Raw genomic sequence first — 18299 nt, forward strand, 5'->3', positions numbered from 1 at the left:
GGCCCAGCCCTCAACCTCTTCCTCTTCCTCCTCCTCCTCCTCCTGTGTTCCCTCAGTGCCGGCATCTTCCTCTTCCTCTTCCTCATCCTCATCCTCATCCTCTCTGCGTCCTCGTCAGACCTTCAGCTCCTTACGCAAGGACGATGATGATGATGATGGTGGTGATGTCAGTGTGTGTGCATCTCTTTGCGAGTTAGAAACACTCCGCCTCCGGTTTTCTCCCACCACCTTCTTCTTCTTCTTCTCCCTCCCCTCAGCGCGAGATTCTCCTCCTCCTAGCGAGCTTGACTCCTTGAGTTTGTGTTTGTGTGGTGGAAGTTGTTGTAGAAGTAGCAGTTGTGGTAGTGGTGGTAGTGGTAGTAGTAGTTGTGGTAGTCATCAATCCGCGAAACATGGCGATGCTGGTCGTGACGACTTTCGCCAGCAGCCTGGCGCTGCCGAGCAGCAGCAACAACAACAATAACAACAACAACAACTCGAACGTTGATTGGTTTAGCACCATCATCGCAACAACCACGACCACGACCACGACCACGACATTCCCTGAGATAATAGTACAAGAGGAGTCGGGGTCGTTCACGGATCGCCCTCCTGTTCCTGCCGCCGCTGCTGCTGCTGCTGCTGCCGTTGCTGCTGCTATGGGCAACGTCACCACCACGCCAACGACTCTGGAAGCCTTCCAGAGGGGCTACAGCCCGATCCACGGCGTGGTGGCGCCCCTCATCTGCGTCCTGGGCATCATCGCCAACTGCCTCAACATCGTGGTGCTCACGCGCAAGAACATGGTCTCCCCGACCAACGTGCTGCTGGCCGCTCTGGCCATCTCGGACGGCCTGACCATGGCCGCCTATTTCCCGTACGCCATCCTCAACTACCACGTGTACAAGTACAGCTACCCTCCGTTCGGGAACGCTCAGTACCTCATGTTCTTCGCCATCTTCAGCGTGATAATGCACTCCATCTCCATCTGGCTGACCGTCTCGCTGGCCGTGTTTCGCTACATCTTCATCCGGTACCCACGTCAGGGGGTCAAGCTGTGCAGCCTTCAGAGGGCCAACTTCACCGTCGTCATCGTCTGCATCGTCGTCACCATCGTCTGCATCCCCAACTCTGTGAGCTACGAGCTGCAGTACGACCTGGGCGAAGGCAACGCCACCAGCTGGTACATCGACATCAAGACGGACACTCCAGGGTACCTGTTTCTCAAGAGCTTCAACCTCTGGGTGCAGGTAAACAAGCGGTGGTGGTGTGTGGGTGGGTGGGTGGGTGGGTGGGTTGGTTTGTTGGTTGGTTGGTAGGTATGGGTGGTGGGGGGGATGTTTGTGTTTGTGTGGTAAGGTTGGTGGGTGGGGTGGTGGGGGGGGGAGGGGAGAGGTTTGGGGGATTAGTTCTCAAGGGCTTCAATGTCTGGGTGCAGGTGGTTTTTTTTTTTTTTTAAAGGGGTGATGGTGTGTTTGTGTGGGGGCTGGGGGTGGGGGTTGGTGTGTGTGTGTGTGTGTTTAGTTTAGTTTAGTTTAACGTCTTTTCACTGTTTAGTTATATTAGGCGGGAGCAAAAAAAAAAAAAAAAGAAGTAAAGTATGTGCGCATAGGAGACGAGGCGTGGGCTACATGAGAAGAGGTGGTGTGATGACTATAGCAAGTAGTGGAAAACGAAGAGCTACGAGGAACTGTAGTGACTAACAGTGAATTATAACATGAATTACAACAGTGAGTTAAACACAGATAGATAGATTGACTGAATGAATGAATAAACGAGTAAATAAATAAACTAATTTATATGCTAAATAAATAAATAAACAAGCAAACAAACAGAATGAAAGGCACGGTGACACCACCACCACCACCACCACCACAACAACAACAACACGAAAGGAACACAGCACCCACACACACACCACACTGTCTCAGTCTCAAACCTTTACCACACACACACATACACCACCTTGTCTCAGTCTCAGACTTTTACCACACACACACACACACACACACCCCTGTCTCAGTCTCAAACCTTTACCACACACACACACACACACACACACACACACACACACACTGCTCTATCTCAGTCTCAAACCTTAACCAAACACACACACACACACACACACACACACACACACACACACACCACCCTATCTCAGTCTCAAACATTTACCACACACACACACACACACACACACACACACACACACCTGTCTCAGTCTCAAACATTTACCACACACACACACACACACACCACCCTGTCTCAGTCTCAAACATTTACCACACACACACACACACACACACACACACACACACACACACACACACACACACACACACACACACATACACCACCCTGTCTCAGTCTCAAACCTTTACCACACACATACACCACCCTGTCTCAGTCTCAAACCTTTACCACACACACACACCACCCTGTCTCAGTCTCAAACCTTTACCACACACACACCCGGCCCTGTCTCAGTCTCAAACCTTTACCACACACACACCCGGCCCTGTCTCAGTCTCAAACCTTTACCACACACTCACACACCCCCCTGTCTAGGTCTCAAACCTTTACCACACACACACACACACACACACACACACACACACACACACCTGTCTCAGTCTCAAACCTTTACCACACACACAAAGCACCCTGTCTCAGTCTCAAACCTTTACCACACACACACAGCACCCTGTCTCAGTCTCAAACATTTACCACCCACCCACACACACACCCCGCCCTGTCTCAGTCTCAAACCTTTACCACCCACACACAGCACCCTGTCTCAGTCTCAAACATTTACCACCCACCCACACACACACACCACCCTGTCTCAGTCTCAAACCTTTGCCACACACACACACACCACCCTGTCTCAGTCTCAAACCTTTACCACACACACACACACACACACACACACACACACACACACACACACACACACACACACACACCACCCTTTCTCAATCTCAAACATTTACCATCCACCCACACACACACCCGGCCCTGTCTCAATCTCAAACCTTTACCACACACACACACACACACACACACACACACACACACACACACACACCACCCTGTCTCAATCTCAAACCTTTACCACACACACACACACACACCCCTGTCTCAGTCTCAAACCTTTACCATCCACACACCACCCTGTCTCAGTCTCAAACCTTTACCACACACACACACCACCCTGTCTCAGTCTCAAACCTTTACCACACACACACACCACCCTGTCTCAGTCTCAAACATTTACCACCCCCCACACCCTGCCCTATCTCAGTCTCAGACCTTTATCACACACACACACACAGCACCCTGTCTTAGTCTCAAACATTTACCACACACACCACCCTGTCTCAGTCTCAAACATTTACCACACACACACACACACACACCACCCTGTCTCAGTCTCAAACATTTACCACACACACACACACACACACATACACCACCCTGTCTCAGTCTCAAACCTTTACCACACACACACACCACTCTGTCTCAGTCTCAAACCTTTACCACACACACACACACCACCCTGTCTCAGTCTCAAACCTTTACCACACACACACACACACTGCCCTGTCTCAGTCTCAAACCTTTACCACCCCCACACACACACACACACACACACCCCTGTCTCAGTCTCAAACCTTTACCACACACACACACACACACCCCTGTCTCAGTCTCAAACCTTTACCACACACACACACACACACCCCTGTCTCAGTCTCAAACCTTTACCACACACACACACACACACCCCTGTCTCAGTCTCAAACCTTTACCACACACACACACACACACACACACACACACACACACACACACACACACACCCCTGTCTCAGTCTCAAACCTTTACCACACACACACACACACACCCCTGTCTCAGTCTCAAACCTTTACCACACACACACACACACACTGCCCTGTCTCAGTCTCAAACCTTTACCACACACTCACACACACACTGCCCTGTCTCAGTCTCAAACCTTTACCACACACACACACACACACACTGCCCTGTCTCAGTCTCAAACCTTTACCACACACACACACACACACTGCCCTGTCTCAGTCTCAAACCTTTACCACACACACACACACACACTGCCCTGTCTCAGTCTCAAACATTTCCCACACACACACACACACACTGCCCTGTCTCAGTCTCAAACATTTCCCACACACACACACACACACTGCCCTGTCTCAGTCTCAAACATTTCCCACCTACACACTACCTTGATTGATATAACAGCCGCTGAAAATAAGACCGCGTAAACAGTGTTGTTTTGTGACGTTCTGGGTGTTTTGTTTTTTTTGCTTTGTTTTTTTTGCTTTGTTTTTTCCTGGTTTCTGATTGGCTGAGGAGAAGGCGTATCTTCTTCTTTTTTCTCAACCAGGTCTGAGTCGTGAAAATTTCCGTTTGGACAGAGTTACAAAGATGATGACACTCGTCTCAAACAGATAAGGACACCATCATCATCATCAGCATCCCTCCACCCCCTCTTCCTTGATAAGAACTGTATGTCTGCACAGTTTTTGCTAAGCAGTATCGTCTTGCTTCCTGCTTGGGGGAGGGGGGGCAGGGGGTGGGGTGGGGGGGGGGGGGGCATTTAAAAAGGTGGCAGGAGCGGATAATTAGCTAGCGGCGACAATGATAGGAGCAACAACACTTGTCCAAGGTGTCATTCCGATTCGCCAATTTCCGATACGCCTACACACACACACACACACACACACACACACACACACACACATAGATGCTTATACACACGCGCGCGCGCAGATACACATACATTCATAGCACTCGTCAACAACACCTTGTATTCGAAACGACATTGCTGGCTCTTTCTTATTAAAAGATGATGATGATGCTGATGATGGTGCTGATGACATCATTGCTGACAAACAAATAGCAACGATGATGATGTTGATGATGATGATGATCGTGACAATGACGTTGACGAGAACTACGTCGACGACGACTATGATGATTATGACGGTGGTGATGAAGATGGTGATAATGACGATGATGATGATGATTTTTGTAATGATGGAAACGATGACAATGGTGAAGACGATGATTATGACGGTGGTGGTGATTATAATGATGACGAAGATGATGACGATTATGATGATGATTTTTATCATGATACTGACGATGATGATGATGATGATGACGACGACGATGATGGTGATGATGATGATGATGATGATTCTATCATGCTTATGATGATGACGGAGACGATAACGACGATGATGATTTTTTTATAGTGATGCTGACGATGACTACGACTACGACGATAACGATGACGTGTATGATGATGATAATGACGACAACGATGACAATACTGACGATGACAAAGATACCGATGATAGCGACGATGATAATAACGACAACGATGATAATGATACTACTGATGATGATGATTCTCTTCCTCCCTCCTCCTGTCTCCCTCCTCCTCCACCTCCTTCACCCTCAATCTTTCTCCCTCCCTCCCTCCTTCCCTCCCTCCTCCTCCACCTCCTTCACCCTCAATCTTTCTCCCTCCCTCCCTCCCTCCCTCCTTTCCCCCCTCTCCTCCCCCCCAAAAAAACAGGCCGTGCTGATCAAGCTCCTGCCCTGCTTCCTCCTGTCCATCCTCTCCCTCCTGCTCATCAAGCAGATGAAGGACGCAGAGCGCCGCCGCAAGAAGCTCCTCAACAAGGGCAACGGCAACAAGAGCTCAGGGGGCGGCGGCAGCAAGGGTTCCGGAGGCGGAGGAGCCGGAGGAGGCGACTCTGACGAGAGCAAGCGCACCAGCAAGAGCAACCGCACTACCAGGATGCTGGTGACGGTCGTCGTCCTCTTCGTGGTGACGGAGACGCCGCAGGGGATCCTGCAGCTGCTGGGCGGCGTGGTGGACGGCTTCTTCAACAACATCTACGGGCCCCTGGGCGACGTGATGGACACCCTGGCACTGTTCAACAACGGCATCAACTTCGTGCTCTACTGCACCATGAGCAAGCAGTTCCGGGACACCTTCATCAAGGTGTTTCTCCGGGACCTGGTCAGCGGGACGTCCGGCCCCAAGAGGACCACCACCATCCTCATGACCACCCGCCAGACGGACGTCTAGAACGGTTTCAGGGTGGTTAGGGGGGTGGGGGTGGATTTCGTGGTATGGTAGTGGTGGTGGTGGTGTTGTCGGGGTGGTGGCGGAAGTGGTGTCGTTGTATGTTTTTGTTGTGTTTTATTTGTCGATAATGACTCTTAGACGAGGAGGCAAGATTGCACTGGCTCTTAAAGTGCTGCAGCCTAGCGGGGCTAGCTGGCCTTTAGGAACGACCCCATCGCCGACTGTCCTAAAACTGTATTGGCCGAGAGAGTGTAGGCAAGACACTTGGAATTGCTGCCATTGTATTTTTGTTTTGTTTTGTGGGTTTTTTTTTAATTTATTGTTGCTTACTTACTGACTGACCAGCCAGATAATATCCAGTGAGGGACTGGCGCTAGAATGTTGTGTGTTTGGCTGTATCTTTCTCAACGATCAGCTTATATCACAGACTGATAATAAGCTGTTGGGCCAACAGCACAGTGAGAGCTTTATGATCAATGGTTTCTCCAGTCGATGGGAAGTTATTCACAGCTTAGTCTTTCGTGGAGGACTATGACTCTCAAACTAGGAGGCAAAATTGCTCTGGCTCTAAGTGTTGCAGCCTTGGGGGGCTAGCTGGCCTTTGGGAACCATCCCAACGACGACTGTCCTAAAACCCACTTGGCCGAGAGAGTCGGGGATGATGTAACTTGGGCAAGACACTCAAAGTTGATGCCGTTGCATGTTTTGTCTTTTGGTTTGTTTTTTTCTTTGTTGATTACTTACTTACAAACACGCCAAACAATATCTAGCAGGGGTGTTGGTGTTAGCATGAAGCTTTCTGGTTGTATATCTGTTAGTATCTTTATCAATGCTCAGCTAAAATCACAGACTGGCAAAAGCCTACAGTTGGGCCGACAGCAAAGTGAGAGCTGTATGATAAATGGTTTCTCAATTGCGATGGGTAGTCATTTACAGCTCTTTTATTGTGAAGGACTAGGAGGCAGATTCCACTGGCTCTAAGGGCTTCTGCCTTGGGGGTCAGCTGGCCTTTGGGAACCATCCCAACGCTGACTGTCCTAAAACTCTTGTTGGCTGAGAGAGTGGGGGCAAGACACTCGTAATTAATGCCGTTGTATGTTTTGTTTTTTGTTTGTTGGTTACTCACCCACTCACCCATCAGACGATATCAAGTAGGGGTATTGGCGTTAGAATGACGTTTTGGTTGTATGTCTGTCTGTATCTTTCTCAAATCTCAGCTTATACCACACACACTGACAAAGGCTTACGGTTGGGCCAACAGCACAGTGAGAGCTGTGTGGTCAATGGTTTTCTCCATAGCAATGGGAAGTCATTCACAGCTCAGTCCTTTGTGGTGGAGGACGATGACTGTCAAACTACGAGGCGACGGGCGCAATAGCCGAGTGGTTAAAGCGTTGGACTGTCAATCTGAGGGTCCCGGGTTCGAATCACGGTGACGGCGCCTGGTGGGTAAAGGGTGGAGATTTTTACGATCTCCCACGTCAACATATGTGCAGACCTGCTAGTGCCTGAACCCCCTTCGTGTGTTTTTGCAAGCAGAAGATCAAATACGCACGTTAAAGATCCTGTAATCCATGTCAGCGTTCGGTGGGTTATGGAAACAAGAACATACCCAGCATGCACGCCCCCGAAAACGGAGTATGGCTGCCTACATGGCGGGGGGAGAAACGGTCATACACGTAAAGGCCCACTCGTGTACATACGAGTGAACGTGGGAGTTGCAGCCCACGAACGCAGAAGAAGAAGAAGAGGAAACTACGAGGCATGGCTGCACTGGCTCTAAGTGCTGCAGCCTTGGAGGGCGAGCTGGCCTTTGGGAACCATCCCAACGCCGACTGTCCTGAACTTCTTTGATTACTTACAAACTCGCCACACATTATCTAGTACGGGTGTTGGCGTCAGTATGAAGTTGGGTTTTTTTTAGTTGTATGTTTGTTTGTATATATTACTTGACCACTACCCGTGAAGACCGATGTCTAAAAATTCAGGGTGGTAGGAACTTTGCTGTTGCAAACTTGATTTTTTTTTCTTCTTTTATTGATTACTCACTATCCCCCACACAGTATATAGTGGGGTGTTGGACTTGGAATGGACTGTTGTTTATATATTGTTTGTTTGTATATTTCTTGATTCATATCCGTCAGCACTAATGTCTTACGTTCAGTGGGGTTGGACGTTTGGGTGGCGAACTTGTGTGGTTTGTGTGTGTGTTGTTGTAGTTGTCGTTGACTGTATGCCATCGTTCTCCGCCAGCCCCCCAAAACGGAGTACGGCTGCCCACATAGCGAGGATTATTAAAAAAAAAAAAAAAAAGGTCATGTATGTAAGAAAACTCAATCGTGTCCATACGAACGAACGACGATGAAGAAGGAGGAGATACCAGCTTCCCTGTTCATTTGATCGGTGTCTTAACTCTTTCATTGCCAGTCAGTTTAGAGTGCAAAAAATTCCCTTGTGCTATAAACTCACAAAATATGGTGTCTAAGAATAGCTGAGGATTCCCCCTGCGATGTGTAGAAAATGTGGCCTATTTTGCCACCGGACATTAAGAGCATTAATTAAGTACGTGACCCGTGATCTGGTCACCCTTCAGTGAACATGGGTCCTCTACCACCTAGCTGCTGCATAGATATGCGAGTTTGCTCAGTGAAAGGGTTAATATTGCAGGTGTGGAGTGCGAGTTGTGGTGGCTGTATGTTATTGTTTGTTTTCTTTCTTGACCATAATATTGTTGTGGGGTTTTACATGGGGATCTGGCATCTGCTGTTCTGTTTACTTTTCCTTTGTTTTTTGTGGGTGCTTTTTTTTTGTTTTTGTTTTTAACAGCAAACGTGGTGTCGTGTAGAGGAATATATGGTCACCAAGTCAGGAAGCTTTTGACACCTCCTTGAAACTGAATCTGACCACCTCCAACCTTTCCCCCCACCGCACCCCACCCCCCACTGCCCACCCTGATATCTAGTTGTGGGGAGGGGGGGGGGGGGGCTGGTAGAGTTGTGGTTGTGTGGTTTGTTTTTGTTTGTTTTTCCCCGGACTTTCTTGGGTCGACCACCGTTTTATTTTGTACATAAATTCATTATGACAATTAAGAATAGATAGAAAAGAAAATAAGTTTGTTTTTTTTATCTGAATACAGTGAACATTAACAATAACAGATGTAAGTCATTATACTTATATATATATATATATACATATATATATATATATATATATATTATTGTCCATTAAACAATCAACTCAAAACGAGACAATAATCAAGACCAATAATAATAATAGGTTAATAGATTTAGAAATAATCAATTCAGTGAATTTCCATGTGGATGAATGAAGTGATTTTGATTGATTGATTGATTTGATAGAGTTCTGAAACTTACAGTCACTGCCTGTGAACACTTTGGCTGGTATAACTGTGTTCAGGGACATAATTTCCACCTCTGGACACATACTTCTTCCACTGATATTGCGCCGAATCAGATAAAGTTTGCTCTCAAGCGCTTTACAAAAGACAGTTCACTATTTTGATCCAAGAATACACGCTGGGGAAGAAATGAAAGTGCTCATATACGTCAACAGTAATACTGCCATGGATTTTAAGGCAACCACCCGCCCTTGAAAATCGACAATAACAGGTAGTAGGAGGTGAGATTTTTTTTTATGATTTGTTTTTGTCATGAATCCTCTTTTGTAATGGTTCCATTAGTATTTTAACAAGTTGTTTGTTGTTTGTTTGTTTGTTTGTTCGTTTGCTTCTTGGTCAAACCTTACTCATGTGTTACTTCACTTCGCTCGGTCCCGTGGGGAACTGTCAGGGATACAGCGATGCTGACTCATGCGCTGGCCTTCTCCATTCTGAACGATGATGTGTGAGTGAGTGAGTGTGTCTCAGCAAATGTCAGCCCCTGTCCACTCTTCAGTGCTGTTTTTTTGTGTATTTTTTTTTAATAATTATGTACGCTTATAGTTGACTACATCAAGTTTTTGCGCCTTATACATATTAGTATTAGTAGTAGTAGTTTTTATGTATTTAGCTATTATTTATTTACCTTTTTTTTCTTTTCTTTTTCTCAAGGCCTGACTAAGCGCGCTGGGTTACGCTGCTGGTCAGGCATCTGCTTGGCAGATGTGGTGTAGCGTATATGGATTTGTCCGAACGCAGTGACGCCTCCTTGAGCCACTGAAACTGAAACTGTGAGGCCTTTTTTTCTTTTTCTTTTTTTTTTTTTTTTGGGGGGGGGGGGGTTCCTTTGACGGTCTCTTCTTCTCTCCCTCTCTACCGTTCCTTAGAGAGGATGATTTTGGCAAGGCTGTTTGGTCTTGTGGTTTAAACATACCATTTCAGTTTTCCAGTTTCTTTCACGATGGTCAACAGGTCGTCGTGTGGCCCTACATAATTATCATGTTGAGTGATGGTGGTTTGGCGAACTTGCTCGTTGGTGGTGTGTCTCGAGGATGATGAGATGCCCACGAACTTTCGACGACATCCCATTTCCACAGCTTGGAGTTTCTTCTGCAGTACTGCCCGCCGTGAGAGTCTGTGTGTCACGCCGCAAGCGTACAAAAAAATGTGGAAAGTACCAATGCACGCATGAGGAGGAGGAGGAGGAGGGATTTTGTTTAATGTCCCGTCACACATTTCGGTGATTGGAGACATTTTGTTAAAGTATTTATGAATACATTTGACTATTATTGGTTAGAAGGGGTGGGAGATGTGAATGAATGGAGAGTTGCGGGGAAATGGGCAAATAAGGGTGAAATTCGAAAAAAAAAAATCTAAATACATGTTACAGGAAATTACTTAAAGGACTTCGTAAAAGGGAAGTCGTTAAACTGACAAGCGAAACAACTGATAATGAATGCAAAAAGTCAAAAACATCAACGTTATCAGTCACTTGTGAAGACACACTTTCGTGTACATAAGGTTTCATCAAGCTACAGTTAAAAATTATATGCTTAATTGTCAGGTTACTAAAGCATATGCACTTGACATCAGAACAATACTTGGTCCGTAATGAATTAATTTGATAATAGTCTGAGAGCTAAACTCAGAATTGGTCTGCAAATCGGACCAAAGTCTGAGAGAGTCAATTAACGAGGTTATATACTTAAATTTAAGCACCTATAAAAGTCTCTCTCTAGTATATTGCTTATTTCCTTGTATGACAAAGGGCAGTATACTTTTATACTATCTGTATGATTCTTTGCTCCCCTTTTTGCTGCCCTGTCTGCTTGGTCGTTATAAAGGAATCCAGTGTGGGATGGTATCCAACAGAAATCAACATTTGCAACCCTTCTCAAATATGGAGTGCGATAAATACCTACTTTCAAACAATAAATCTTCTCTTTGATTATTCTATTTTTAAAAAAAAGAAAAAAAAAGGAGCATTTGCGTGTATGAGTCTGGCCTTGTGTGACAATCACATGGTCAGTCAGTCAGTCTACACAGGCAAAAGAAACTGCACGGGGAACACGTGCTTGGACCTGTCATCTGGAACAATCTCTCCCTCATTCAGTTCCGATAGGCCCCGGTCGTTGTCCTCGTTCAAGTCAGCCCTCAAAACTCACCTTTTCCACAGTTGTTATGATCAGTTTTCCCGCCCTGTGTGTCTGTCTGCGATTGTTGGTGGGTTGTGAGAGGAATGGGGCTGTATCGGTATGAATGCCTGGTGTGTGTGTGTGTGTGTGTGTGTGTGTGTGTGTGTGACCTGTTTATTTTGTGATGCATATAGGAAAATGAATGTTATGAAGTGTATCTGGATCAATGTATGTATGTGTGATTGCATTTGGAAACGCTTTGGGCTCTCCGAAGATAGGGCGTCCAAATATTGACATTATTACTATGATTGGTTTTACTATTATCATTATTACTATCATTATCATTATATTATTATTATTATTATTATTGTTATTATTACGCCATACTCCCAATTGCCAAACCGATGTTTAGTAGAACGGAGTGGAGTGAGTTGTGGAGTTGTTTGTCCTTTGTTTTGTTTGTTGTTGTTTTTTGTTTGTTTGTTGTTGGCTTTTTTCACGTTGACTCCATTTAGTGGGTTTGGTGAAGTTGGGGTTGTATGTTTGTGTGTTTGTTTGTTGACCATCGCAAGCCCACCTCCCACATGCTGGGAGAGATGTCTAGTATAGCGGGGGAGTGGAGTGCAAGTTGTGATTATAGTACGTTGGTTATTGGTTGGTTGTTGGTTGGTTGGTTGCCCACCACCCCCCCTCCCACCCTTCCCCTTTTGTGCGCTATGTCTGAGTAGTCGAGCTTTTATTTTCCCTTTTTTGGTACTCTTAGCAATATGTTTTATTTTATGATTTTGTTTTGTTGGTGTTGTTTTATTTTATCGTTGATTTTCTTTTTATACTTTTTTCGATGTGTTTAAATTCTCTGTAAACCGCCGTTATTCTTTTGTTCATACATTGCCCCCCCCCCCCCCCCCCCCTTTGCCAAAGGATAGTATTGTCATGGCAATAAAACAATGTCCGTGTCTGTGTTTCTCTCACTTGGGCGGAGTGAAAAAATACATAATTGCGCCCCCCCCCCCCCCCCCCCATGCAGCTTTGAGAGATGAGGGGGGGGGGTTATTCTATTTTCATTTTTGTTTTGAAAAAAGAAACAACCAACAACAAAAAAACCCAACCTTTTTCTACCTATCTACCTATCTATACCTGCCTCTCACAATTGAATGATAGATGTTGTTTGGTTTGGGTTTTTTTTGTTTGTTTGTTTTTGGTTTTTGGTTCTGTTTATAATCTCGGTGTTATTTCGTGCATCAAAGACCGTGATTGTTCAAAATAACGATGAGGGATATTTACAAGACGAAGCCAATGTTTGCAAGTCTTTGTTTATTAATCCTTTCACCGCCAGTCAATTTAGAGTACAGAACTCCCTTGTGGAATAAACACAGAAAAGACAGTGGCTAAGAACAGCTGGGGATTCCCCCTTTTGATGTATAGAAACTATGGCCTATCCTACCACCGAACATTAAGAGCAGTAGGTTCATGGATAACAGACCAGTGAATGGTCACCTTAAAGTGACATGGGTCCTCTACCAAGCCTGTGCATAAATGCGAGCTTGGCGGTGAAAGGGTTAAAGTTTTATGCCATGATTAGGGAGGAGGGGTGGGGGGGGGGGTGACTGTTTGTTTTTAACGCTTTGTTGCTGTTATAGTAATGATACGTTTTGATATATTTTCAGGAGTTTGTGTGATTTTTGGTGGGGAGTGGGGGAGTCGTATTACAAGGAGAGAGTGGTTTCTGGAATCAATCATTCTTTCTTGTGAAAGGGGGGGGGGGGGGCAGGGGGGTTTGGAGGCATAAGTATATATGTCATGTGTGAAGTTTGGTTTCTGTATTCAGTGGGAAAGAAAATGTTTCGTTTGAAGGAGGAGGAGGAAGAGGAGGAGGAGGATTGCATGAGATATATTTCGGTGTGTTCAGAATCTGTCTTTCATTTTGTGTAGCTTGACTGTGTGGTCTTTTGTTTAATTTCCTCGTCTTTTCTTCTCTACATTCTTTCTTTCTTTTTCTTTCTTTTCTTTTTCTTTCTTCCCTTTCTTTCCTTCAACCCTCTTATTCCTTCTTTACTCGCTCTCTCTCTCTCTCCTTCCATAATTCATTTCTTTCTCTTTTTTTTTTTTTTTTTTTTTTTTTTTTTTTAAGCACAGTTCACTTCAGTCTGTAGGAAAACCAGCCCATACTTTCTCATTTTGAAAGAGGAGAGAGAGAGATCGAATGGAAGTGATTTAACAAAGGGCATGCAGCGAAGCTTCAGCTGGGCGTGGGGGTGGTGGTATTTGGTGGTGTGACTGCCGACGAGAAAATTTAATGAGCAGGGTTTTGAGGGAGGGAAGGGGGGGGGGACAAACCGAAACGAATGTTCTTTCCAGGAAGGTTAGAATTCTGCGCTCTTTGTGTTATATGTCTGAACTCGGAGGTAAAACATGGTTCTGGATGATGATGATGATAATAATAATAATAATAATGTTTTATTTTTATATAGCGCTATAATACAAGCATAAACAAGCTCTAAGCGCTTTACAAGCCAGTACCTACAGTGAAACAAGAAAGCATATAAAAAGTAGTAGAAACATAAAACAGAATCATTAATATTATAAAAACACAATGCATAAAACTCACAAAGTAACATACTCTCAATACTACAACTGTTACACGCCAACACACACACACACACACACACACACACACACACACACACACACACACATGATTAAACGGCTGAGATAACAGCAATTTTCACTTAAAATACATACATGTAAAAAGGAGCATAATTGTAATCTGCATGCCATAGATTTTGTAAAAATTGCAAAATAAAGTTTTGAATAAAAAAAGGTAAAAGGGGTAAAAATCGGCAGTTATTCTCCTTTTCGAACCATACCACCACCATCCATCTACCCACCCCCATTCTCTCTACTCACCCATCACACACACACACATTGCCATGGGCCTGGGACAACAGTACTATTTGAGTTGTGAAAAGTATTTTTTAAAGAGATAAGTCTTAAGATTTGCTTTAAAGGTAGATTGATGAGTTGTTTGTCGGAGAGAAACAGGCAGAGAATTCCAAGTTGTTGGGCCGAAGACGGAAAATGACTTCTTTCCACAGGAAAGAGCTATGAACTATAAAAAATAAATAAATAAATAAAAAAGGATGAACTATTAGAAAAATTGAAAGAAATGGGAATCTGTTTCCACTCGGACAAGTGTCATAAATATATAGCATGTTGCTAACTTTATTTATTTATTTATTGTTCTATTCTATTGGCTGAGCTGTCTCGTGGCCCACAATCAAGGCGTATGTTTGGTGGGGTTTTTTTTTTTTTTTGTTTGTTGTTTTGTTTTGTTTTGTTTTTTTTGGGGGGGCGGGGGTTGTTTGTTATTTGATGTTGTTGGTGATGACAGACTTCATGTACCTGATTAGGGTGTTCTTATCAGCAGAAGATGGATCTAGAGTGTGAATCCTTCTTTGATTTCAGCCCGAAGATCGATTGTGTGTGTGTGTGTGTGTGTGTGTGTAATTCCAACTGAAGATTGGTTTGTTTGTTTTGTGAGTGTGTGTGTCGTTTTGGATGTGTATGGGTATTGGGTTGGGATGTATGTGTACATTAGAGTCGATATATATGTGATTTTTTTCTTTTGTGTGTGTGTGGGTGCGCGCGCGCGTGTGTGTGTGTGTGTGTGTGTGTGTGTGACATGAATCAGAATAAGAATACTTCATTCTGTCGTCAGAGACGTACAAAGTGTTGTCTAACCCAACCAAACAAACCACCATAAGCAATTAAAAAATTGTACTTCAAGAAACATGCTACGATCATTTTGTTTTTCTTTAAAAAACAACAACACATTTTTGGTGCTCTTTTCGTGCGCGCGCGCGAATGAATCAGTGTGCACGTACCCATTGGACCACAAAATTTAATCGCTCCGTGTGTGTGTGTGTGTGTGTGTGTGTGTGTGTGTGTTGTTGCTTTTCAGTTATTTCAGGTGTTTATGTATCTATATGCAGGCTATGCGGTTCTAATAACCAGTTCTAATAACCGTCTGAATCGCACTTTTGGAATCTGCGATCTTGCTCTCTCATGGTTCCGCTCTTATCTGTCTGACCGGTCCAATGTTGTTTCTGTTTGCGGTCTGTCATCCTCCCCTTCCGACATACTGTTTGGTGTGCTACAAGGCTCCGTGCTTGGGCCCATTCTGTTTGTTCTCCATACGAAACCGATTTCCACCATTGTGAATCATCATTCGTTGTCCCACCATAGCTTTTCCGATGACAACCAGCTGTATTTGTCGGGACCTCCGTCTCTCCTTCCCTCTCTCGCTGACTGTACTCAGGCCTGCATCTTCGATCTGAAGATAAGGATGACAAAACAAACTAAATTTAAATGAGGATAAAACTGAAGTTTGTGAACATGAACACATGAACAGTTCTTCTTACGTTTACGGTGGACATGTGCTGCTGCCAAAAAGAAAATTTCTGTTCCAAAGTATAGACAATAAAGTTTGTGTATTGTATTGTGTGTATTGTGTATTGTGAAATCATGATTATCACCCCACAAAGACTTTGCCACTCAGTCTCTCTTCCTTCCTCAGTCTCCCTCAGTGGCACCGACAGTCCTCTTTCCTCTTCCATCCGCAGTCCTGGTGTCATACTGGACCAGTCTCTTTCCTATCAGCAGCATGTTGCAAATATGTGCAAACCGTGTTACTTTGAAATTCGCAGAATTGCATCCATTCGTCATCTCCTGACTGATGCATCAACCAAAACTCTCCACTGTGTCTTTGTGCTGTCCCGCCTGGATTATTGTAATTCCCTGCTTGTTGGTTCATCCAGCTACCTCATTACTAGACTTCAGAAAGTCCAGAACCATGCTGCTCTTTTTGTCTTTCGTTCCTGTAAATTTGACCACGTCCCTCCTCTCCTTCATACGTTACACTGGCTCCCAGTACAAGAAAGAATTATTTGCAAAGTCGTCTCTCTCTTTGTTTCAAGTCCATTGAGGCTTCTGGTCTACAGTATCTTTCTGATCACATTCATCATTACATACCCTCATGCCAACTCCGCTCTCCTTCTGACACCCGTATGCTTAGGTTCCCTCCTTGCTCGAACCAAAACGTATGGCCAACGCATACCAAGCCCCCTTTCTTTGGAATCACCTTCTTCCTCAGCCTCTCCGTCACTCATCTTCGCTGCAATCTTTCGAATCCAGTCTGAAGACCCACCTTTCCCCCCTCCTGATTAATTCTCGACAGCTCATCCCTTTCCAGTATGAACTAAAATGACTATTTGTGAGTGAGTGAGTTTTTGATAGTTTCAGAATTTGTTGGTAGTAATTTTGATTGTGTACTATTTACGACTGTGTGCTATGACTTGTGTGTGAGTGCGTGCGCGTGTGTTTGTATTGTGTGTGCGTGTGTGTGTGTGACGGGGTGGATGAATAGTTTTCAGTGATGTTTGGTATCTTGTGTTCAGTTTTTTTTTCCTTTTTGATATTTACATATATGTTCTATCTGTAAACGCCTAGAGCTTATTTTCAAGATTAGGCGTATATGCTCATAATAATAATAATAATAGTAGTAGTAATAATAATCATAATAATAATAATAATTCTCACAAAACAAATACCTGGAATATCTCGAACCTTTTTCAAGCTTACGATCAAAATAAATATAATAGCTGAGCCAGTGAGTTTGCACATAATTTTATGTTGAAGTTCTATGAGATATTCTCTCCACTCTGTGTACATTTGCGCTGGCTTCGTACATTTATTTATCGACCACCTGCGTAATGATCCTTCATGCACGAATAGAGGAGAGAGAGAGAGAGAGAGAGAGAGAGAGAGAGAGTGTGTGTGTGTGTGTGTGTGTTCGTGTGTGTGGGGGGGAGAGAGAGAGAGGAGGATAGAGCGTACGTGCGTGTGTGTTTGTGTGTGTGTGTGTGTGTGAGGGAGATAGAGAGTGCGTGTGTGGGGGGGTGAGAGTGTGTGTGTGGGGGGGGGGGGAGAGAGAGATGGAGATAGAGAGTGCTTGTGTGTGTGGAGGGGGAGAGGGACGGGGGGGGGGGGAGATAGTGTGTTTGTGAGAGAGAGAGAGAGAATCGCTTTGATGTTTTAATTCTGAAAACACTGTCCATAGCACAGAGTTGGGATAAATTTTTTAAAAAATGAATATGCATATATAATTAACTATGGTCCCTTTTTTTTCTTTCTTTTTTTTTTTTTTTTAGTCTAGTGTTTTATGTCGTTTACTCCACATTAATTCAGTCTGATCCAATCTGTCGTTCAGAGAGAGAGAGAATTGGAATTGGAATGGTTTATTCACAATCAGGCCACAGCCCCGAGTGAAGGTGGTATACGACAACATAATACAACTCCATGAAAGTACATAAACAAATAAAGCATAAATATAGACAGCAAAAAGTACATTATATGCGTTTTACGAAGGAACCTTTTTTTTTTTCCTTAATTTGAATACCGTATATAAGTATAAGAACACCGAAAAATTATGTGCATCATTGATATTGCATGACGACATTAACAAATTCAACTTGAACAGAGAGAGATGTTTGTAGTTGGTATACTTGGTTGTTGTTTTTTCTTTCTTTGTTTTTGTTGGTGGTGGTGGTGGTGGTGGTGTTTTTTTTAACATTTGACG

At 44.3% G+C, this 18299-nt stretch overlaps 1 protein-coding gene across 1 annotated transcript; it reads left to right on the forward strand.

The window, feature by feature from the left end:
- Positions 1-392: 392 nt before the first annotated feature.
- On the forward strand, positions 393-6130 carry LOC143301783 (G-protein coupled receptor dmsr-1-like). The gene is made up of 2 exons (XM_076616173.1): positions 393-1229; positions 5612-6130. The coding sequence occupies exons 1-2, from the start codon at positions 393-395 to the stop codon at positions 6128-6130; spliced, it is 1356 nt and encodes a 451-aa protein (XP_076472288.1).
- Positions 6131-18299: the final 12169 nt, after the last annotated feature.

This window comes from Babylonia areolata, chromosome 28, assembly GCF_041734735.1.
Source record: "Babylonia areolata isolate BAREFJ2019XMU chromosome 28, ASM4173473v1, whole genome shotgun sequence".
NCBI lineage: Eukaryota > Metazoa > Mollusca > Gastropoda > Neogastropoda > Buccinidae > Babylonia > Babylonia areolata.